The sequence below is a fragment of the Fonsecaea pedrosoi genome (genome assembly GCF_000835455.1).
Source record: "Fonsecaea pedrosoi CBS 271.37 unplaced genomic scaffold supercont1.5, whole genome shotgun sequence".
NCBI classification, from domain to species: Eukaryota; Fungi; Ascomycota; class Eurotiomycetes; order Chaetothyriales; family Herpotrichiellaceae; genus Fonsecaea; species Fonsecaea pedrosoi.
Window position 1 is genome coordinate 3,993,638 of NW_013550611.1, and position 22,906 is coordinate 4,016,543.

Here is a 22,906-nt window from a genome sequence, read left to right on the forward strand (position 1 = left end):
ATCACTAACGAACGGCACATGCCACCGATTTCCGATGTGGACGAAAGAGTGACCTCTTACTGCCTCTGTGTCAAACGGATTGTTCGTTACCGCAAGTGGCGTTGAGCTGAAATCAGTTGTTGCAAACATACACCAAATCCTCCTCTGCTCTACAAATAGCAGTATCCCCGATTCTCCCCAGCGAGGTCCGAACAAAGAAGAGAAGTTGGATATCTCACGTTACAACCATGGCCAACAAAGAAGTAAACGTAGGGCCCATTGACGATGGCGATTTGCGCAGACACAGCGTCGGCACAGTCGAGATTCAAGACGCTCAAGGTCGGCGCAGGACGGTGCAGTTGGACGAGCTGAGCGCCGCCGACAGAGCTCTCGCCGAGCAGTTCGGGTACAAGCCGGTATGTGGAATGCGGATTACCGACGTTGAGTAACAAGGAGCGAGGCTGTTCTAACCACCGCACAGGTCTTTAAGCGCGAATTTGGCTACCTCTCGACCTTTTCCTTCGCCGTCAGTATTTCTGGTCTATTTGCGACCACCGCTACCACGTTCGTCTTCCCGCTCGAAGCTGGTGGCTCTGCTTCAGTCGTGTGGTGTTGGCTGATCTCGGGTGCGGGATGCTTGTGCATTGCCTTTTCCGTGGCCGAACTGGTCTCTGCGTACCCAACCTGTGGTGGTCTGTACTATACTGTTTCTCGACTGGCTCCGAAGCCATGGGTGCCGTCCATCAGTTGGGTTGTCGGCTGGATCAATCTGCTGGGACAGGTCGCCGGGATTGCCTCATCGGAGTATGGCTCGGCTCAACTGCTTTTAGCTGCAGTTTCCATCGGTCGCGACTTTCAATGGTTCCCCACCACCAACGAGACAGTCGGAGTCATGGCGGCGTTGACCGTGCTCTGTGGCCTAGTCAACTCTCTCTCAACCTATTGGATGGAGAAAATGACCAAGACCTATGTCATCTACCACTTTGGGGTGCTGATTGCCTGTGCGATTGCCCTCCTGGCCGTGACGGACAACAAGCATGACGCAAGCTACGTTTTCACTCATGTGGAGGGAAACGCTGGTTGGACACCCATCGGATGGTCCTTTTTGTTCGGTTTCCTATCGGTCTCATGGACCATGACGGACTATGATGCCACAGCCCACATTACCGAGGAGTGAGTAGTGCTCGCCCTTTTGGTTCACGAATTGTTATGCTAACATTTGCAGAATCAACGAACCTGAGATCAAAGCCCCGTGGGCTATCTCCCTCGCCATGCTGTGCACCTACGTTCTGGGATTTCTGTTCAACATTGTTCTCTGCTTCTGCATGGGGGACGCGGTTGAAGTCCTCGCCTCTCCAATCTTTCAACCCGTCGCTCAGATTTTCTACAATTCCTTGGGCAAGGGCGCCAGCATCTTCTTCACCGTTTCGGCCTTCCTCATTCTCCAGTTTGTCTGCTGGACAGCCACGCAGGCGTTGGCTCGGACCGTGTTTGCCTTTTCCCGCGATCGGTTGATTCCTTTCTCCGGTGCTTGGACTATCATCAACCGATGGACCGGAACACCACTCTACGCCGTCTGGATCAGCATCTTCTGGTGCATTGCCATCAACCTGATTGCGTTGGGGTCGTACATTGCGATTGCGGGCGTCTTCAACGTGTGCGCCATCGCTCTCGACTGGTCCTACGTCATTCCCATTATGTGCAAGCTCATCTTTGGCAAGTTTGAGCCTGGGCCGTGGCATCTGGGCAAATTCTCGTTTGCTGTGAACGTTTGGGCGTGTGTCTGGACGACGTTTGTTACCATCATCTTCGTCATGCCAACCATCCGACCAGTGACGCCGGACAACATGAACTACGCTGTTGTCTTCTTGGTCTTTATCCTGGTTTGTGCCATAGTCTACTGGCTGCTCCGCGGCAAGAGATTCTACCACGGTCCGATCATTGAGGCAGAGATCCAGGATGGAGAAGTGGACAGCTCCAGCTCGGCAGTTGAGCAGGAGGAGAAGAATGGTGACCTTCGAGACAGAAACGCGACTCCTCATGTGGTCTAAGCGGGTAAGATCTGCGTACATGAGTGCTGTGCAATGTGTATGGCAAATGGTCTTGGGCAGTATGATGAAGCAGTCTGCAGAGACGGGGATTGTGCAAGTGGAAGGGGATTATTTGGTTCCCATTTATACCGGATGTCCAGCAGCATATAATCTGTTTATTTGAATGCGCAACCCTTACATACGACAATGATACCCTTGAAATGGCGGCAATTCCTTTCGATGGACCCATTTGCTCTGTACCGAGTATTGTATAATTGACAGGCAAAAGGTTTCTGAGTAGCGCCCCACGTGCCCATCCGGACCGGTTGACCGGCAGTGACCAGCTAGCGAGCTAGGTATGTAGGAATGTACTCCGTACGCATGCAGTATTTTTTCATACACTAGGTGCTATTGTAGAAAACGTTGATTGTTTTCTTTTTTTTTATTTTCGTTTTCATTGCATTACAGAAAAGATTCCAAGGCATGGTACAAAGGTACCTGTGTGGGTGTAAGGATGGTAAAAAAACTCCACTAGAAATCTCTGCATACCAACGACCCAAATACTCAAATAGATGTTGAGACAATTGCCTTTTTTTCCCCTTTCATTTACGGCGATGAATGGTAACTCGTACGCGTAAAATGACATCCACACTGTAAAGTAAATTCTTACTCGGGTAGAAACATGTGTTGTTGATCTCCTGGCCGCGTTGCTTGCTTGTAGAGGGTTACTCCCCCCCCCTATTTCTCCACAGCCTCGCGCTCCCTTTTTTCGGGAGTGTTTTATTCTTGTTTGGGTCTTGTCGAGTCTTGACACAGACAAGCTTCCATTCCGACCCGGTTTCAATACTTTTTTTTCTTTCCCCCTAATCGAGAATAGATGGAACCTGGGTTTTCTACGGGTATCGTTGTATGAACCGAGTATTGCTTGGTATGTAGACGAAAAACTATTTCCCAAGAGAGAATGGGATGGGATAGAATGGGGCCGTCGAGGGGGAAAAAAATGGCCAACGTTCCTTCTCCACACCTCTCTCTCTCTTCCTCTCTCGCACGTGAGCTATCTCCCGGTTTCCCAGCGTAAAATAAATCGCGAGGGGGCGAGTGAGCGAAGGGAGAGAGATCCAAACCACAGGAAATGGCTGGTCACGCAATACGCAATGACAACCAGAATGGACGGGTCCAATGCAGATCACGAAAAAACAAAACCGTACAGGCAACACAACCAAAAAAACAAAACAATTCAATATGACATGACACGACACAACGCAAATCAAATCAATGAGGATGAGAATGTCCATGCCAATGTATTGAGACTGTAGACCCACAGAGCTATAAGAAGAGGCAAGTATCCTGCATCCTGCATCCTACATTCTGTGATCTTGTAGAGAAAAAAGAATCTTCGAAGAATCGGATACTTTCTAGTCTGCATTCACTCGTCAACATCCATCTCAGAAAAAAGCAAGTCCCGTTTAGCCTCTCCCTCTCCCTCTCCCTGTCAAAGACATCCATGCGGTGGCTCCCTTGTATGACTGGCAACATTACACACACACCCGCTCGCTCACCCTTCCCAACACTCACTCTTGACCACGGCGATCCATGTGCACGCAAATCACCCAGTATTCTTCTATGCCCTTCTGGAGCACGCCCGCCAGCATCGGATCCCACATTGCATTGGCAGGCACTGTTGTGAGCTTGTTGCACGCCTGTAAGTGAACAACAGAAACATGGCGGACGACAACAAGGCTAATCATCGACCACAATGGCTTCTGGAAATAACCAAATCTATCCAGTCGCGCTTCAAAGAGATCCGGCACCCATAGACCGGCCGTTCAGTCTAAGTGAACAACAGAAACATGGCGGACGATAATAAGGCTAATCATCGACCACAATGGGTTCTGTCGGCAGCGAGATGTATCCAGTGTCGCTTCGAAGAGATCCGGCACCTATAAATAGGCCATTCAGTCTCCGTCGTCTGTACCACCCCAATAATTTAAGGAGATCGGCACTGATGGAACAGCCAGAAGCCAGTCAGGAACTGAATAACTCGAACGATCTTGTGCGAAATAGTCAATATCTTTTGAACAACCACCAGTCTCAATCCCAGACATGCGGTTCTCCTCGGTCGCAACCGCGACGATCCTCCAGTGGGTCGTCATGACATTGCTTGTCTCGGCGATGCTAACCCGCATCAATGGTGTGGCTGTCAACCCCTTCGTCTGGCGTTCGCGTCAGGCAGCCAGAACCCGACCAAGACGACGCCACCACACCAGGGGTCACCGAACCAATTGACAAAGGGCCAGTAGAGGAAAGCGATCGCGGCGACGGCTACTTGGGCCAATCCGTCGTGTAGAGCAATTGCACCTTCGCCGTGCACAGCAACAGTGTGCACGGACCCCGTCCCGGCGTCGAGGGACCTCCGGAGGAGATCTACTCCATCCTCCAGCGCCAGGAGATGCTGTCGCACCCCTTCGCCCACGACCCGCGCTTGGGCGTGAGCTGGAAACTGCGGCGCACCGACGTCGAGAACACATCGCCGGTCCAGTTCGAGTGGAATCTGGCACAACGCGTTCCAGCGAACCTGGTACGATCTGAGCATGATCAACGCCGGAAGCGCCGGGTGGCTCAACCGCGTGACCCACAGGTGGGAAACCATAGTTGGCAATGAGGGTGGACTGGGCGCCTACGTCGGCAAGGTCGCCATCAAGCACGCCTTCAAAGCCGTGGGCATGACGTTGGCGCCGGAGGTCGTCGAAGGCAACTGCGTGCCACTGCACTGCGCGCCTGAAGAGGAGTATTGTACGGCCTCGTACATTGTGCACAACGACTGGGGCCAGCAGCATGACTGTGGGGAGGCCGTCGACTTGAAGTTGACGCTATGTGGTTGAGGCTGAGGAGGGGGGACGAGTGTGGAAGGTGTTTGCCAGTTGGCGTCGTGGGGTGGCTGGCACACAAAAGTGATTTCCTCATTCACGCTGGTCTCTTTGGGTGTTTGTTGGCGGGGATTCTTGGTTCCCGTTGTGTTGCCTGGTGTGGTGAGGGCACGAGCAAAGACGTCTGTTTCAAGGATGGATTTTCGAGTAGATAGATCGCGGACTTGTGAGGGGACAGGCTTGGTTTGATGAATCCTCATAGACTTTGAGCGTGGTAGAGCATCATCCATGGGATCGTATCCTGTGCTTGGGTGTTCTTTTTCCCTTGTTGCGACCAGTTTTCAATGTTATTGTCCCAGAGCATTTCCCTGACTTGTCCGAGCATCGAGACCCATCAACCCCCCTCCTCGCCTTCTCCAAGATGACCTTGCCCATATGTGCAATCCTCGACAGAAAGCGACATTATCATTGTTGCCATTGATGTTGCAATGATGATCATTTCACGCTGGCAACACCACCCTCCCCGCCGCCCGCCGCCAATTTCTTGCGAAACACCTTCCTCTCAACCTCGCGGATCTTCTCCTTGTCCTCCATCTCGCGCTCAATCTCGCGCACCCGGGCCTCGCGCTCGTCGAGTTTCTGCTTCAACAGCGCCGCCGTCTCCTCGCGGATGCGGGCGATTTCTTGTTTTTCTTTTTCGCCGAGAACGAGAAGATTTCCGCCTGCGCCGCCTGCGCCGCGGTCGCCGTCACCAACACCGACTCCGTGAGCGGCGAAAATCTGCGCCCTGAGCTGCTCGAAGCCGTACTGTACCAATTCCGCCTCGGTAAAGGGCTGTAGCGTGATCGGGTTCGTGTTGGGCGCGTCGCTCGTCACCGCCGTCGCGGGGACTTTGATCGCTTCCACAGCGGGATGGATCGGCGTTGTGCGCAGTGGTGAGTCGAGTGGTACGGGTCCAGGCCCGCGCTCGTTGCTGCTGGCTGTGGTAGCGGTGATGGGAGGATTTGGGAGACTCGATTCCGGCGAGGTCATGACCAAGTCGCCTTCGTGGTCTTGTAGAGGTTGAGCGGGTTGTGTAGGTGCAGGTTGCGCCGTCGGGTTCCAGACTGGACCGCCTCCTCTTTCTGGCGTCGTGTTGGGTGGTTCATCTGCGCTTCCGTCAACAGCAGGAATGGTCGCTGGCGCCGAGCCCAGCGGCTGGGCTTTTGAAGGGTCGTCTGCCATGCAGAGTTCTTGTAGAGAATGGGATGTTCGAGTTGTAAGTTTCTTGGTTTATTCGACCACTTACCAAGCCCCTCATGGTTGGGACTGCGGTTTTTGCCGCAAACTTGAACGTAACGCCGCTACGGTGAAGCAATACTCGAAAATCCCAAATATGTCCGACAGTGAAGTATTGCGGTATTCCATTCTCAACGTCGTCTATCCTAGACCCTCTTAAGCCCTACTTAATCAAGCACTGAACCAAAACAATGAGTTTCCGCGTCAGACGCGCACAGTAACAAATTTCCCAACTGCGGGAATGCCATTGGCCAGCAGATAAACCACGTAGGGTCCAGGAGCCAGTTTGACCTGTTCGGGCATACACGCTACGACCCTTTTTCGACCATTGCTCAGCGTCTCCCAGCCGTTGTTCTCAAGGTATACCATCACCTGGCCCATGTGGACTGAGTGCGTAATAAATCCCCCGCTGTATAGGACAATGTCTAGCGTCTTGACCTGCTCTACAGTGCTGAACTCGATGGTCACTCTTTTACCACGTCTCAAGATATATGTCGAGAGGCCCATCACCGTAGGTCTCCGCGACGCCTTGTCATCACGAAGGTATGGGGGAATCCATGTCTCCATCCTGAACTCGGTGGGGAATGCCTTGTATTGATTATGGATGTCAACATGCTGTTGGGTTACTGGCATTTCGTTGGGATTGCTTCCGGCAATGAGCACTGTTCCATCCAGAAGTAGGAAGGCGACAGAGTGATAAAGCCTGGCAATTGTCGTTCTCCCAGACACGGTCCAGTTATTCCATTTCGGATCATAGACTAGAGCTTCCAATGCCGGGTACGTGGCCAGTCCAAAACCTTGCGCACCTTTATGACAGCCGTTGATCCAGAGCACGGTACCATCGAGAAGTAAAACCCCCTCCACCATTCCTCGGGGGCCTGGCATCGTAGACATCTCCCACAGAGGACGCTTACCCATCGGTTTCAGCCTTCCACAGGTTGCCTCGCAAGGACTGTTGATTGCTTGTGTTTGTCCTCCGCCACAAATCATGATCTCAGGCTTATAGTTATTCTCTGCACGTAGGGGTAACATGACGCTACCCCCTGTGTTGGGATAGGTTCTGTGCATTCCAGGCAAGTCAGGCATTGTCCTGATGGTCTCATTTTTGGCCACGTCAAACAGCTCCGAGCAAGTGTCTGCAAAAATGAAGAGCGAACCATCGGGCATCAGGTGCAGAAAGGGGTACATCTAGTACGGCATAGTCCTGACCAAAATGTTCATTGGAATGTTTTCGCCTTGACTGACACCGTTTACATCGAGAATTTCGTAGGTTGGGTTATTGTTGCTGAAGTTGAACTGATTTTGTCCGTTTAAACTTCCTGCTGCCACGAAGATCTTGCCATCTGCCAGGGTCTGTGCGGTTGCATACCATCTGTTGGAGGCCAATTTATTTCCAGGCTCTTTCCATGAATAGTTGCCACCTTCATCTCCAATGTACCGAATTGCATCGAAGCCGTCCCCAACTGTCGGGTCTAGCCAGAGCAATGGGGCGTTCCCGCCGACTGTGACAAGCCGTCCATCTGACAAAAAGCTCCCACCACAGCAAAAGGGGTTTGTCGCGACTGACAGCGGACTAAGGTGATGCGTATCTGGATCGTAGAGCGCGGAATAGGCCCATCGATTGTTCGGCAAGCGCAGCTCGGAGTAATCTTCGACTTTGTCCAGGAACAATACTTTGCCCGAAGGAGGTAAAACAGCAGCGTGCATGACCGGCACTCCGGACCGTGCAATAACGCTGAGATAACTGCTACCGATGTCCATTGTTAAAATATTCGTGTACGATATCCGAGCAGCCCGGTCATGGGGGAAGAGTTGGTCGTAAGAGAGTCCAAGGTGGTAGAAGATCCGAAGAAAGGCGACATCCATCGACAGGGACTGTTTTCTGAACTGGCTGGAAGGCGCATCTCATGCCTCAGAAATGCTTTCCCAACACCATCATCCTCCTTTCCAAATGCCCCAAAGACCCATCAAGTCACCAACTCGATCCTTGACGACCTCAACCACATGCTCTTCGCGTTCGTTAGGTCTTCCCACCTCTTTGACTCGTCCGAACCCGTCATGTACCACAACGATACAATCTAGGGCCGCCTCCAGAGTCCTTGCCAGTGACTCATGCCCCGAGCAGAGCCTCAACGCCTCACCATGGGTTCCAGCAAAGGCAGACTTCATTTCGATAGCTGCTTGGACTCTCCGGGCCTTTGCTGTTTCTTGATACAACTGGGTGTCGCGGACTGTCCCGATCTCGAGAGGAACTTCTACAAGAACAAGGACGTCTCTTGATATTCGTGAAATCTGTGTAATGTTCCTTGTCAGATTTCCAAGCAACGCATTGCTCTGAACAAGACCACTCCGACGATGCGTGGCTGACATCGTCTGTCCTAAACCCTGGATCAAGACGATATCTTTGAGTGGAGTACGTTTGCCAGCTTCTGGATTGATTGACATATTGGTTGCATGAGTCCTCTGAAACAGCTCCTGGCTGATCTCCGCTAAGCTTTCTGCCAGTCCCGCGAGGTCAAAATACTGTAACAGTCGGACAGTTTTGAGAAGCTCGAGCGCAGCCGAGGAATCAGAGATGGTCTTTGTCAGAAGAACATGGAGCATCGGAATGGTTTGAGAAGTGTGGGGAGTCACAAGGTACACATTTGGCAGCACACTTGAACTGGCTTGGGATTGGAGTCGAGGCTGGAGGAGTGCTGCAGCAAGCGTTTGGAGGACGAAAGATCTCTGATATCTCACAAAACGATCAGTTACGCTTCGCCTGAGCTTCCAGTAGCCCATCTTGGAGCATGGGCCAGCTATCACTCACCTTACTTCTTGGAGATTTACCATCCTGCACTTCAGCCGACCCAATTCCAATGACTCTCCCACCCAGCCAGACCGCGGTAAATGACCTGTCAAGGCCTTCAATCCGGATGCCCATTACTTCGCTTGCGCGTGGACTTTCCTGCGGCCTCAAGTCCTTTGGATGGGTACTAGCTCCCTCCAGATCGATCAGCATGGAGGCTCGAACTGGTTCGACCAGTGTTGAAGTCATCGTATCCGCCATTATTGGATATTCTCTTCAACCGGTGGAAAAAAGGGTAATCGATCTTGAATAGTCATCGGTGATTAGGAATATGGCTTTATACTTTGGGACCATTTTAAACATTCACTTGTGTTCAAGATGGCAAATATACAATGAACATGAAGTGAAGGAGAAATAGTCCGAGTTTCCACATTTCAAATGACACGTATATCGTCATTCGAATCCCAGGCATTCGCATATATACGTAGTCTGTACCTCATATATTCCGAGTACATAACAAGTGAATGGACTGATCCCGCCTCTCTTGGGTCTATATCTTGTAGAAGACAAAATATTGCATTTTGGCCATAGAGACAGTATCTCGCAGAAACGCCAGGCGAGTCTAACCTGGAAGAAACACCCAAACACGATACAAACAAGGAAGGCTTATCTCTAACACCTGGCTAGGAAAGACATGGCCCAAGTAATATACAATCCAGGGTTTCTCTCATCATTACCATCCATCAATAAGGCGGCCGGATGAGCCTGCCGGGTCGGGTTTCCTTCTGCATGTCCCCTACTGCCTCTGCGACCGGAACGGGAATGGCAGCCAACAGTGATCCCAAATCGAACTTTTCGTTCGGGGATGAAGAGAGTGGTGTCGCACCCTTACGGCTTGTTGGCCGTGATGTCTTTCGCATACTTTGCTTTTCTCGCCCTGGCGACTGCGAATACACCTTGCCTGTGGGTTTTCGTGACTGGGGACTTTCAGGGACGCCCGCGACAGGGGCATCCGCTGCAGCGTCCGCGGGTCGCGCTGGTGAAGCATCGCGGGGCCATGTACCAGGAGGATTGAGCGTTGACGGGATCTTTGGTACTGGCGGAACATCCGCATCCGTACGAGGATCTACTGTGACATTCGGCAGGGTTGTTTGATCATGGTACGTGGAGTCTCTCGTTTGTGCGGTGCTGGAGGACGTCTGCGGCCTGGGTGGACTGCTCTCTAGACTCTGTTCGGTTGGGTTGCCAGTGGCCGCTACGTCGAGGAAGGACGGGTTACGGTCGTCGGCATCATCCCAACTAAGCATGCTGCTACTTCCGCTGCTCCCTGCACTTCTCCGAGAACTTGTCTGTGGTCTCCGTAGCGGGCTCTGTCGCCTTCCAGTAACGCCATAGCCGGATAGAGCTCGCTTCAAATCAGTGACTCTGACTGTTGATTCTCTGCTCGAGGTAGTCGGAACCCTTGCAGGAGAGCCGGTGGCGCTCGCTCGTCGGACTTGAGTGAGGCTTCCTAATCCGCCCATAAGACCGTAAGTTGGCGTTGTGGTACCGTTTACCGTTGCCGTTGACTCTTTTCCATTCACAGAACCCAGAGGGCGAGCAGTACCGTTGACACCGAGGTGGTGGTTGGGTATGGAAGATGCTCCGGTCCTTGAGCCCGTCATAGATCCGGCGCTCTCCTTTTCGACCGCAGCAATGCATGCTTCTCTGCTCCATCCTGCAGCCATCTCGTCTTTAACTTTCTGGGGGAGTTGATCCTCCCTCGAGGCTTTTGGCGGGGGAGCGGCTCCGTAACCGTAGCCAAATCCGAGGGTCGGGACAGAGAAGACCCTCCCGGGTGACGATGGAGCCGAAGTCGGGGGCGTCAACAAAGCGTTGTCATATGCACTCGCAATCTCCTCCACAATATTTGAGACTGACAAGAACGGCTTGATGGTTTCCACGGCTTCTTCATTATAGCTTGGGGTTTTTTCAGTCTCCCTCCGAAGTTGTTTGATGTCTTCGATGGACCAGGCTGGGAATTTGATCCTCTCGAGCCAGATCCCAAAACGTTTTCTCCGAGAAATCTCTGCATTGATCTCATGACCTGTTGGACTCGTCTCAAAATCGAAACTTTCCGCGATTGTCCACAGGTAGCCATGCACAAAACTCCCGACATTGACTCTTCCCGAGGTGGAGACAACCTCTCCATTAAGGGCTGTTTCCTGAAGTCTGAGTATCATTGGCAACCCGCTGCGGACCGCATTGACACCAAGACGTTCGACCAATTTGGTTAGGAGAAGGTAGAGGAGAAGGAGATTGATTTCATTCTCGACATCGTCAAGAATGCTGTCATAGACAGCGAGATGGAGTAGAGCGAGAAAATTGGATCTTGTAGGTTTGCTTTCTTTGCGGGATGCGTTGGAGACGGCCCGTTTCGCCACACCGTTCTCGCCCTGAAGTTTCTTGGACTGTGCCTGCTTTCGATTGCCATCTCGGGGTAGAAGCATGTCACTCTTGTTGGTCTCAAGCTTCAGCCACGCCAACAGCGCGTCCACATACGCAAACCTCACTTCATGATCTTCGTCTTTGAGGAGCCACTGCGTGCCCTCCCACACTTGCACCCCGACCCGTGCACGTGCTTCAATCGGGGCTCCTCCGATGCTTCGTCTGCTATTAGCGCGAACCAGGATTTCTCTGATGACTCGGCAGGCAGTGACTCGTGCAGTTGCAAATGAGAAGAAGGTGGAGGTGGAGGTGTCTTCTTGTATGTTTGCAGACTCTGCAATTGCTTTCGTGGCGGCAGCTGGGTCATTAATAGCAGCTGCCGAAGTGGGGACTTCGGACTGTGGTGATGGTTTGAGCCGCGCTAGAATTGCTGTGAGCATGTCGCTGATCTGGTCGGTGTAGTAGATGTGGTTGGAAAGAGAGGCTATACATTTCTGTAGCCTCTCAAGCAATTCTTGCCGGACGGGTGATGCTGTCAGCTCTTTGGACAACGTCCGGGACATCTTGTTCTCTGTCAAGACCGAAGCTGGATCGAATGCCTCCTTGGTTACTCGATAGAACCCGAGAGTATCCTCTCGATGTGGCTGCGTGATGCGAGCATTTGGTCCCCCGAGTTGGAGGAGGACTAGCATGTGCTGGATGAAGCCAAGTAGAACATCCATGACGCTCAATCCAATGAGATTGACGGGCGAACTGAGAAGCCAATCGATCATGGTGGTGAGGACTAGCTGTTTTTCCAGAACTCCTTCCGCCATGGGACTTCTGACCAGTGTTTCCATGGCGGTAACAACAATGATAAAACGGTCCTGTACGGGTGTCCACCGCGCAATGGCTTCGAACAGAGATGTCGCCCAGTTGCCAGTCCTTGATGTTTCCGGCGTAACCTTGGGCGGATTCTTCGAAGCAATGAATTTTAGAGTCAAAGCTGTTGCCAACCTAGTTTGACCCCTTGTACTTCCGATGCCAACAGAGAATATTTGTTTCAGGCACCTTAATGCTAAAGCTCTCACCTCCTCTTCGGCAACCTTGTCCGCACCGGCGGTGGTCTCGACCGCAGCAGCAGGATCGCCATCGATAGTGTCGACGGTTGTGACAGTCGCGATACTCATGCGTCTCCTCCTGGCGGATTCGTCGTCCATCCTCTCGCTTGTTTTTGCCCGCTGCTGTAATGTTGAGAGGATATTCTCTTCTTCCAGCGACATGTTCTCCAGAATCACCGGCATGACCAGGTTGAGTTGTCGGCTGGAATCCACAGACAGAACATCGGAGGCTACGACAGCCCGAATGGCCCGAAGACCAATTTTCCGCCATCTAAGAGAGAGTGGGATGGGGTCGTTTTGTTTCTTATCCGTCGGTTTTGTTTTCAAGGCAAATCCAGAGTAGTGCTGGACGAGGGAGATGTACTGCTGAGCACGCTGCTGGTCGGCAGTAAGAGAGGCAACCTCAACGTATTTGCAGAAGGCCTCGAATGTAGGAATAGAGTCTTCCACCATGTTCACGTCCTTGGAACGGAGGACAGAATCGAGTATGGTGAGGACGGATTTGGAGTAGAGAGACAGGTCACGGGGTGCTTTCTCGATGATTGCAGCGAGGATCTGGAGGGTGACCTGGACATTGCTAGAGTTCAATTAGCAATGATCGTTGCAGAGTTATTGTGGTGCGCACCCGAGCCTTCCTTTCCAGACATCACCAGCGTTCTTCTTCTCCAGAAATGCGCCGACCTTCTGCAGCTTGTTCCGCCGGGTGGATGCATAGTAGAGAAGATAGCTGAGTTCGGAGGACATGGGCTTGACCTCCTGGACATTCTTCTGGTATTTGGGATAACATTTCAGGACAAGAACTTGGTGCTTTGGGCGGCATTTCTGCTTCGCGCTGTGAATGGGGTTGAGTAAGGAGCTCATGGCGACGATGACCGACGTCGGAGTGGGAGGTTGAAAGGGCTGTCATGGGGTTTGGTGCGAGATTATCACCGCATCGGAATGTCGCGTAGCATGATGATCGGACGGTGAGATGGACGTTGTGGAAGCATCTTGGTGAGACCTGGATGTGAACACGAAGGTGGCCAGTCGCTGTGAAAGCGAAATCTTCCTGCGAGATGACGATGAGGTTTGGCGAGGTTTCCCCGAGCGTCCAGGGAAGGTCGCCATCAGCCACGGGGGGCTGTTTGGTGAATAAATACCCCGTACGAGGTAGCTACCTACACGGTACCCGTAATAATATGCTCCACCACCATGTAATAACTAGATACGGAGTACCAGGATCTCTCTCTTGCTATCTTGGTCCTTGAAGCTCCCAATGCTCAGCTGGATTCAGACTCTTTCTCCACGTCCGGCACCTCTGTTCCAGAGTCCAGACTATTGAACGTGGATCAAGATCCCGTCCCCCATTAATCAGACTGCACCTATCCACGGATGATCGCATCCCGCATCTGCATAATCATGAATGTCCTCTACCGCACGTGTGTTTGTGCAACCACTAAAGACGACTTATGCGACAATAACCTCTCAGAATCCCCAATGTCACTGCTCTCACCCCAACTTCCGGGCTATATCGCTGGCGCATCCTCTTGACCCCGCCCGTGCCATACGTCAAGGTGATCGTCAGACCAGTCATCGTGGTTCTCCCCTCGATGATCTCGGTATCAAGTGCAGTCGGAAGAGATGGATGGTACACGAAATTTTAGTCACATATGTAAGTGGAAGAGGTATAGAATGACTCGAAAATCCCCAGACCTCGTCCAATCAAGATGTCGTCGACAACACCCCTCATACGACCCTAGGTTGGAAGAGCAGGAGCACGTGAAGCTGGACGCGTTGGATTCCATGCCGACATGGGCAGCTCATGGAATCATGAATGGAGAAAGAAGTCCGTGCTCGGGTTGTCATGCAGCCGCAAACAGATGCAGAGTAGTGGCGAGGAATGCAGCAGACAACATACCACGCTACCACAACAAACAGAGCTCGGGTGAGCAGATCTTGGATCTTAGCCAAGAATCCCGAGCCAGTGGTAGGGAGGACAGATCGAAGATCAAACAGAGTTGTCACTTGTCTGTGTGCTTGTTCGTTCTCGTCACCGCTCAGGTATCTACTCTGGGTAGAATGTCGTTCGATATGCTTCTGGATCCCTCTGGGCAGTAGCACCATCACCGTTGGGCGTGGACACCGCTAGTTTTGTGAGAGAACTTGACCAAACAGCTATTCGAAGAAAGAATTATTTTCTGTAAAATCAGAGGTTTCAGATTGTGGGATTAGGTGTAGAATCGCTCGAAATGCCATATCAACTCAGATGCTCAACCAACGCTCAAAACACCCTTCCCTGCGCTGATCAGGGAGAGATGGTGGAACCAGTTCATGCTTTTGAAGTAACCTCTAAATGTCTATTCCGTAATAGCAGCGATCTATATGGGTATCTGTGATGTGCTGCGCTGCGAATGTAACGATCCTCGCTGAAAATTGGAACGCCAACCCAAAAATGTATTCGTCTATTATGTGCCCATATGCTCAATCTCGTAGTGAGACGAATGGGTGGTAGGAAGTTTGCTGTATTGTGTTCGATAGACTTTTAGAGGACAGAGTTCGGGGCTCCAACAGCGATATTAGGTCGCGGTAGACTGAAGAGAGGAGTCGTCGAGTTCTTGGGTGTATAGTAGAAGACTTCCGACTTCTTGGGCCAGTAGTAGACGGCCGCAAAAGGAGCGATGGCCGTGGCAACGGTGGGGACGGTTGCTTTGGCGAAAGCAAAGATGGCAGACATTGTGCTGGTTGAGAAAGAGAATCGGTAAGGTCTCGTTGGGAAGAAATTCGTCGGTAGGTGCAGTTGTGTATGTACTGACTGTGTGGAGGACTGGCAGGTATTTGGGGCCCAGGGAGATTCAAGTCAAGGAATCAAATGATTTGAGGATATGCAGGTGACAGGAGAGAGACCGATGTAAAAGAATGGACGATGGGGTTAAATACAATCACATCTATCAACCGATGTAGCAACGTGGTGCATGGACTGGTAGTAGTACTGTCACTTTGTTATCATGGCCCATAGCGGTCTGGAAACCTAAAATTTTCTGGAACAAAAAAAACTCATAATATGTTGACGACCGGGATGCCACTTGGAGACTAGCGTGTCTCAGGGGAAACTTCCAAAGATAGAAGCTTCCTCCGTTCCTCCAGCCAAAATCCGCGGATGTTGAATACCAGTGTCCCAACCACCTCGCAAAAACTTAGTGATAAGAGGCTGTGGGTGCTGGCGCTGACAGGTCCCGAAGGCTTATCACCTATTATTTGACGGCGGTGTGCCACAAGAATCTCCAGGTATGGTGTTTTGAGGTGCTTGGGAACTGAGAATGGAGGCTCGTCCTTACCTATGGGTCCCTAGGTTTGCCACGATCTTGCACGATCTACCACCCAGACCTCAGGTATTGCTGGTCCAGCATCCAGGAACCGAATGTCGTGCTTTGCTTTTTCACATGGCACTGCATTCCGGTTAAACACTCCTCCGGCCCCCACTTTGAATTTCGCATGGAGGAAATGACTGACCCGCATCTTCAATCATCCTTCCACAAAGACCATCCTTTCCAGTGCCGGCAGGTCAGTCATAACTCCAGCGTCCTCAGCGTTAATACTAGATGCACAGAGACTTGGTGCATTTTCTCTCCATCACAAGGCGGCATTGATTGAAGTAGATCGCATCGAGAGCTGTAACCCTCTACCGGAGTAGAGGTCAAGCGGTAATACCTTCACAACTTCTGTGGGCTTATTCAAATAAGCATAACGCAGCCTTCGTCACCCCTGGTTCACTTGCAGCATGTTCAGAGTCACAGATATATTGTGAAATTTTGACCGAACAATACATTGGGAGGATCTTGGGTGTCGTGTACCGCCTCGAGAATGATTATGATCCTCAACCAAAAGCAGAGAAGTAACGTACAGACTCTACTATCCGTCTTTTGATTTCTATCAAAAGTTGCCAGTTGGGGCCGAAAACATCATGTATTCACTTCAACCTTGTAGAGCGAGCATATACCTGTTGCCGCCATGAGCTGGGATCTGGGCTCCGTTGACCCACCGCGCCTCGTCGCTGGCCAGAAATCCTACAACCGACGCGACCTCCTCGGGTTCACCAGGTCTCTTCTCAATCGTATGTGGCGCCACGGATTCTTCGATCGCTGATGGAAGCACTTTCATGACAGCCTTCAGAGGATCAGTTGCTGTCGACCCGACGCTGACCGAGTTGAACGTGGCATGTTTTGTTGCTGCAAAGCTTGCTGCTAGAGATCGAGTAATACTGTCCAATGCAGCCTTGCTTGCACCATAGGCGATCGAGACGTCGTCATTCGCCAACTTGGACATGATACTTGAGATGGTGACGACCCGGCCGCCTTTTACGGGCAGATGTGGTAGGACTGCAGCGATGATGCTGATGGCGGAGAAGGTATTTCCTTGGAAGACCTTGTTAAACTTCTCGAGGGTTATGTTGGCGAAGGGGACGACGAGATCAGGGGTATTGAGAGCTGCATTGCACACAGTGATGTCGATGGTCTTGGTATCCAACCCACTGAGGACTTGGGGGATCAAGTTTGCTCCCAACCGCGGATCCAGCAGGTCGGCCTGGATTGCGATTGCCTTCTGGACACCCAACTTCTTCAACTCCTCAAGTGTGCTGTCGGCGGCTTTGGTGTTTCCGGCATATGTGATTGCGATTTTCGAAGCCCCTCTTTGTGCTAGTTGGACGGCGACCGCAGCACCAATACCTCTAGAACCTCCGGTAACCAAGGCAGTTTTGCCTTCCAAGGATCCGACTTTGCTCGCTGCCATTTTTTTATATAGAGAAAATAACGTTCTCGAATGACAGTTTATGGCACGGGGATTTATAGGTTTGGTGGAGATTTATCAGCAGGCATAGATACAGCAAGGCAGATATAGATGAATTAAGAGAACTATTATCTTTATATATACTACTCAAGCGCTGAATATGCGTAGTCCTCTGTTGGAGGGTCCTTCCGAGGCGAACGAGTCGTAAATCTGGCATCCCATACAAAATTACGAGGTTACACATTTTGGTTGAAGCTACAGGCGCGCGCGCATGGGCTTGGAAGTTGTAGTTTCCTATTCCTCTTCTGTGGGCATTTTACCCAAATCCTCGGGGGAATTGTGGGGTACTTTGTATAATTGTGACCAAGACCGATGCATAACCCACCTGCAAGCAACAACTCCGTTGACTCTCATGCCCAGGAACGCATTAATAATATAACCCAAGGTCTTCGTGTTTCACGAAAATGGACGGAGAGAGCGAGAGAGGGTCTCTCCAGTCTCCACCATCGCGACAATGTTCATCTTGATGAGCGTGGACAAGAACTAGAACTATCCGAGGTCCATTGGACTTGGACACCAGGCCTGAGGATATGGTCTCCTGTTTCTCGGATTCTGGTTTGAGTGATGACTTGGGTCTCGAGATCGCGTGTACCATACTACCCAGACGGTGATAATGCATTCAGGTATGCGAGCAATCCATATATATACCGAGTACGAGCAAGTATATCATCGTTACATAACAACCGCGACCTCTGTCTGTGGCTGATGGTGTGGCAGAAAGATATCCATATCACAGAATGAAAAAGTGCTGCTTACCTCGGGAAGGGAAGGGTGTGCTTAAGCTGTCTTGGTGTTGTTGGTATCTTCCCTTCCTTTGCTGTGTTCTGCCTTTTCTTGATTCTTAGTAGAGTAGAGCTTTCAGCCTCAGTCCCACACACTGAGGTAGGGTCTCGGCTTGCGTTTCGCAAGAAATGGCACTGCGCTGGTTCCCTCGACCTCGAGAAATTCTTGGTGCTTGAACCCGATCTTCCTGTGTTTTATCCGGCCATTATTGCAGATCTGAAAAGATGAGGTGGCTCAGATAAGCGACCAGCCTGAGCGTTGGACGTTCATCCCGGTCGTCTGTTACAGTGTCAGAACAAAGTGATGGTCCCCACGTTTTTCCAATAACGAAGGGTGGCATGGGAGGCTCCGGGCACTGGGGAACCCGTGGGGTTCAGCAATCCAGGATATCTAGGGCCCGTGGGTGGTGTTCTCAGTCATCCGATTTGCCTCTGGCATCTTGTAAAGCTCCATCTGTGGGAAAGTTCGCCCCGACATCGCAAAGGTTCTGGTTGTTGGACTTGAGGGTGGTTGCAAAGGTGTTGTCGGCGACAGTAGCATCGCAGAAGGGGTTCGAATTCGCTATTTCAGCAGGTGATAATAAATAGGTGTTTTATACCAAAACGCAGGGGGAAGACACAGGACGTAGGAAGGAAGAAGGAAGGGCAAATATGCCAAGCCGCACTCCCCTCCGCCGCCGCTCAGTGTTTCTGTTTTCCTTGTTTGGCTGAACACAACAAATCCCGGCATGCATTAGATATTATATTGTGGCAAGTGATCAAGAAGACTTTGAATCCGTCACCCCCTCTATAATGACCCAGAACTTGCGGATCTTGCCCTCCTCCACCATCAGCACATCCGCCCCCTTGACCTTGGCCTCGACCTCGCCGGTCGCCGTGTCTCGCGGCCCAAACCCCCATGCAAGATAGACCATGCCGTGGTTGCGCTGCACGTTACCCACGGGCACGAACCCCCAACCCTTGCGCGCGCTGAGCAGTTCCTCGCACTTGCTGTCGACGCCGTCGTGGCCCGTGGTGACACTGTCCGGCTCGTAGAAGGTCACGTCTGCGTGGTATGTTTCTTGGATGGCACGGCGGCGCGACTCGCGGTTCCGGTTGCTGAAGACGTCGAGGAGGTTGGCGTAGGCTAGGGTGTGAGCGACGTCGGCGGAGACGGAGTCGGCAGAGGCCATTGTCTTTGTTTCCTTGAGCGTTGAGCGTTGATCTGCGGATGTAGGTGTGGGCGTGGTTTCTCCAGTTTTTTGATCAGTGTTGTTGAAGGCGACGACAAGACTGAGGAACGTCGACCCTACAGCATCATGAGTGTTCACTCCTTTTATACATGTACAGATGTATCCATCCATTCATCCCGCAAATAAGGCTCTTATGTAAACGGTCGATCTACATGCCTACATCCGTAGCTGCATAGCTTGCCTGCTAAATCCACGATCTACTCCGCTTTAAAAGGCCGCGGCCCCCGAATACGCCGCAATGCAACACCAAAGCAAAAGACCGCCCCCTTGCCGCCTCGAATGACATAGCGAGGAAGCGAGGTTGTCCCTTGTTCAGCTCGCTTGATAGTTAGTCGGCCTGGTCGGACGAAAGATGCATGAGCCATAATCCAACCCGGTAAGCCAGTTTCGAGCGGGGAACAACGGTTGCCGTGTCTGTATCGAAGATGATACTGTGCCTTTAACCCCGACATATCCATCGCTTTTGAATTGTCCTCGACGTTATTATCAAAGCAGATACTCGCATGTCTGGTATCACCTCGCAGTATCTGTCCAAGTCCCTGTCTATCTCCAGAAACGCCTGCCCATCCAATGCCGGCAAGAGACCAGCCATAAAACCAGTCTTGCGGGATTCAAGAAACCCGCCCTTCCAGACCTATCATCTTCCCAGATTGGTAGCCCCCCTAGAACCGACTGATATCCCTCCCAAACACCTTGACAGCCGCCCATTGCACCACGACAAGGAACTTGTTCCTCCAACTCAGCGTCATCGTGAGATATGCTCCTCTCCAAATAAGGTAGGCGGCCAGCCCTTTGATCCCCTTCGCGGCACCACCACCGTTGCCATTTCCGTTGCCACCCTGAAGAATGGCTTTGGCTCCTCCGAGATACGTCAAAACGCCTAAATTCCTGAAAGTAAATCCCTTCTGCTTCCGAAACTCCTCGGGCGCAGGGTGCTTGTTCAGCGTCTTCCCAAGCCAGAGGGCCTGCTGATTGGCGACTTGCGCAGTGGCTGGCAGGGCACCAGACATCAATTTGCTCGTGTCCCCCAGCGCGAACACATTCTTCATGTACGCCTTGGGCTTTTCATCTTCCTTCATGCCCTCGGCGCACGCTGTGGTCAGGTGCAACCGAAAGTGGTCATCTACCAAGATGACACCGGTTCTGGCATCGCGCTGGATGATCCATTGTCGTTGCATCGGATCCGTCAATTCTCCCTGGGTGATTTGTGCCGATTCTGTCGGGAATCGGCGCACATGATTGAGTGCCTTCATCACAAACGGGTTGTTCATGTTTCCGGTGGACCACACACACATGCCAATACCGACATCGCCTTCTTCTTGCGTGTTGATCGTGTAGACTCGTCCTTTGACTTGGCTGGCTTGATCCTGGCGAGCTTTTTCGTCGTTAGGGAACCCCTTTCGGAGTTCTTCGACATGGTGGGAGGTTTTGATCTCAATGTTCTGGCGTCTATACTGTTTCACCGCGTAGTCGGCGAGTGAGGCGTCGAACATGGGGAGAACCTTGGGGGCGACGTCGTAGAGACTGATGCGAACGTATCTCATGAGATCAGGGTGGATTTTGGAGAGGTCGTCTCTCAGCAGGTCCGACAGACAGGCGGCGAATTCCATCCCCGTCGGACCACCACCGACGACGGCAAAGTGCAAGAGGTGCTTCTTTGTTTCTTCGGGGATGATGGGTAACCGTGCGAGTTCGAATAACTCCAGGATCCGTCGACGTATGGCAACTGCATCTCGCACGTCCTTCAGAAACCATGCATTTTCTCTCACGCCCTTGGTGCCGAACGTCTGGCTATAGGTGCCCACAGCAATAATCAATTTGTCGTAGTGGATGGGAAACGTAGGAACTTCATGCGAGCCGGTCCCGCCCATCTGTACCTCCTTTTGCCACGGGCCGTGAGGGAAAACGCCTTTCACAGCGTACCCACTGGCCGTCTGCTGTTCATTCGGTTTTCTCGGCCCAGTCATCGCGTGGCCTACATCTGGATCCAGGACTGAGGGTTCAATGGTAACGGTTCTGTCCGCAAAGTTGACATCGTCTGCCCAGCCTTGAATGTACTCCAAGCCACTGTTTTTCTTTCTCACGGACTCGAGCACGTTTCGGAATTCGAGGGTGCCCACGGTGGTGTCGTTGAGGAGAGGAGTAAAGACAAAGTATGAGCGAGGCGAGACGATGACAACGCGATATTTTCTCTTGTCCAGCTGGCGACCTAGGACATAACCTGTTTGTACGAGGTCAGCGCTCTGCTCGGAACATACTTGGACGCGGGACGGGTACAGTACCTGCCCAACCACTACCCAAGATCACCACCTTTTCCCTGGGATCGCTCGAGTCTTCTTTGTTTGCATCCTTGGTGACCTCGACTGGCGTAGCAAACGAGCGCCTCTGCCAATACCTCCCAGAGATCTGATCAGTCCGCAATTCGGCCTTGTGGAGACTGGAGGCAGCACCTCTGAGATGCCTCTGCCATTTGCGGAGTATTGAATAACGCAGCGTCACAGGTTTCATGGTATTGGCTTTGTTGGTTCACACACATGCACACCAGAGGGACACGAAGCATAGGAATTGCAACGGCCACTTGAGCGCAGAGGATCGTCATATTGGGCGTTCTGCGTGTTGGGGCCACCACAGGTTGATATCAACCAACTCGCCAACCCTCCGATGGAGGAACGGAAGTTACCTCGCGTTGAGGCCCCAGTAGGACAGGGACAGGGACAGGGACAATGCGTTTCCCCGAATAGAACTGCGGAGAGTGTGTGTATCCTTTGTATTTTCCTACGTCATTTTGACATCGACCTTCTCGAGACGAGACGGAAACGGCGGACAGAACCCGAAGAACCACCAGAACGACCAAAAGACATGGCGTAACGCTCCCGTCACAGGTGCCACCAACCGCACGACTGAAAGATGGATACGAGAAACAAACGCGATCTATCGCCGGAGACCGAAGATGCTGACGGCTCAATGGAGGAACTGGCCTTGCTCCACCCACATCTCGTTCGCCGAAAAGGGGCAGAAAACTGTGGCTTGACTGGATTCCTCAACGGTTTCCCCACGAGGGGCATCTCGTTCAGTGTACGAGTACCTATCTCTGGAATGGAGTGCCTGTCGGGTTAGTGAGGCTCAACAAAGTTATCAAGTTCCACCCGGCATTTGCTGTCACTTCCCCGTTACTCAGCCTGGTCAGGGGGAGATTATCCCAGCATCTGGCGCTGCGTTTATACCGGATTCAATACCAAGACGATGCCCGATTATGTCAAAAGGTGACCAGTAATAAAGACCTTGCTACATCTGTTCTTGAAGCTCGTATCATCATTTCATGTTAGCCTGATGGACTGGACTGCTCAGACCTTGTCTTTGCCTCGAGTACTTTGAGAGCAACAAGGCTGACAACAATCCTAACACGACGTACATATGTACACGGCGCCTATTCCGCCCAGGTCTTTTGCCTCATGCATTCCACGACAAACGCCCCGCCCACAATCTGTTGCTGGTTGCTATTTGCCTCGACCATGATAAATGTCGAAGCTCTGTTTTGACACACCTTTGACGCCGTGCTTGCTGTGCCAATTTCAGCATTGGGCCTGTGAATTGCCCTA

The 22,906-nt window shown here is 51.9% G+C and overlaps 11 protein-coding genes across 11 annotated transcripts; 1 reads left to right on the top strand and 10 right to left on the bottom strand.

The window, feature by feature from the left end:
• Window positions 1-227: 227 nt before the first annotated feature.
• On the top strand, window positions 228-2,030 carry Z517_08923 (uncharacterized protein; the record flags this gene model as incomplete). Its single annotated transcript, XM_013427437.1, has 3 exons — window positions 228-395; window positions 461-1,152; window positions 1,205-2,030. The coding sequence occupies 3 exons, from the start codon at window positions 228-230 to the stop codon at window positions 2,028-2,030; spliced, it is 1,686 nt and encodes a 561-aa protein (XP_013282891.1).
• Window positions 2,031-4,209: 2,179 nt separating this feature from the next.
• Window positions 4,210-5,166, bottom strand: Z517_08924 (uncharacterized protein; the record flags this gene model as incomplete). Its single annotated transcript, XM_013427438.1, has 2 exons — window positions 4,210-4,594; window positions 4,691-5,166. The coding sequence occupies 2 exons, from the start codon at window positions 5,164-5,166 to the stop codon at window positions 4,210-4,212; spliced, it is 861 nt and encodes a 286-aa protein (XP_013282892.1).
• A 205-nt stretch (window positions 5,167-5,371) lies between these two features.
• Z517_08925 (uncharacterized protein) lies at window positions 5,372-6,100 on the bottom strand (the record flags this gene model as incomplete). Its single annotated transcript, XM_013427439.1, has 1 exon — window positions 5,372-6,100. The coding sequence occupies one exon, from the start codon at window positions 6,098-6,100 to the stop codon at window positions 5,372-5,374; it is 729 nt and encodes a 242-aa protein (XP_013282893.1).
• Window positions 6,101-6,358: 258 nt separating this feature from the next.
• Window positions 6,359-7,321, bottom strand: Z517_08926 (uncharacterized protein; the record flags this gene model as incomplete). The annotated part of the gene is made up of 1 exon (XM_013427440.1): window positions 6,359-7,321. One exon carries the CDS (start codon window positions 7,319-7,321, stop codon window positions 6,359-6,361), a length of 963 nt encoding a protein of 320 aa, XP_013282894.1.
• Window positions 7,322-7,342: 21 nt separating this feature from the next.
• Window positions 7,343-7,915, bottom strand: Z517_08927 (uncharacterized protein; the record flags this gene model as incomplete). Its single annotated transcript, XM_013427441.1, has 1 exon — window positions 7,343-7,915. The coding sequence occupies one exon, from the start codon at window positions 7,913-7,915 to the stop codon at window positions 7,343-7,345; it is 573 nt and encodes a 190-aa protein (XP_013282895.1).
• A 174-nt stretch (window positions 7,916-8,089) lies between these two features.
• On the bottom strand, window positions 8,090-9,203 carry Z517_08928 (uncharacterized protein; the record flags this gene model as incomplete). The annotated part of the gene is made up of 2 exons (XM_013427442.1): window positions 8,090-8,881; window positions 8,964-9,203. The coding sequence occupies 2 exons, from the start codon at window positions 9,201-9,203 to the stop codon at window positions 8,090-8,092; spliced, it is 1,032 nt and encodes a 343-aa protein (XP_013282896.1).
• Window positions 9,204-9,685: 482 nt separating this feature from the next.
• Z517_08929 (uncharacterized protein) lies at window positions 9,686-13,330 on the bottom strand (the record flags this gene model as incomplete). The annotated part of the gene is made up of 2 exons (XM_013427443.1): window positions 9,686-13,046; window positions 13,095-13,330. The coding sequence occupies 2 exons, from the start codon at window positions 13,328-13,330 to the stop codon at window positions 9,686-9,688; spliced, it is 3,597 nt and encodes a 1,198-aa protein (XP_013282897.1).
• A 1,660-nt stretch (window positions 13,331-14,990) lies between these two features.
• Z517_08930 (uncharacterized protein) lies at window positions 14,991-15,182 on the bottom strand (the record flags this gene model as incomplete). Its single annotated transcript, XM_013427444.1, has 1 exon — window positions 14,991-15,182. One exon carries the CDS (start codon window positions 15,180-15,182, stop codon window positions 14,991-14,993), a length of 192 nt encoding a protein of 63 aa, XP_013282898.1.
• Window positions 15,183-16,420: 1,238 nt separating this feature from the next.
• Z517_08931 (uncharacterized protein) lies at window positions 16,421-17,236 on the bottom strand (the record flags this gene model as incomplete). The annotated part of the gene is made up of 1 exon (XM_013427445.1): window positions 16,421-17,236. One exon carries the CDS (start codon window positions 17,234-17,236, stop codon window positions 16,421-16,423), a length of 816 nt encoding a protein of 271 aa, XP_013282899.1.
• A 1,597-nt stretch (window positions 17,237-18,833) lies between these two features.
• Z517_08932 (uncharacterized protein) lies at window positions 18,834-19,247 on the bottom strand (the record flags this gene model as incomplete). Its single annotated transcript, XM_013427446.1, has 1 exon — window positions 18,834-19,247. The coding sequence occupies one exon, from the start codon at window positions 19,245-19,247 to the stop codon at window positions 18,834-18,836; it is 414 nt and encodes a 137-aa protein (XP_013282900.1).
• Window positions 19,248-19,969: 722 nt separating this feature from the next.
• On the bottom strand, window positions 19,970-21,815 carry Z517_08933 (uncharacterized protein; the record flags this gene model as incomplete). Its single annotated transcript, XM_013427447.1, has 2 exons — window positions 19,970-21,528; window positions 21,590-21,815. The coding sequence occupies 2 exons, from the start codon at window positions 21,813-21,815 to the stop codon at window positions 19,970-19,972; spliced, it is 1,785 nt and encodes a 594-aa protein (XP_013282901.1).
• Between the last annotated feature and the right edge of the window lie 1,091 nt (window positions 21,816-22,906).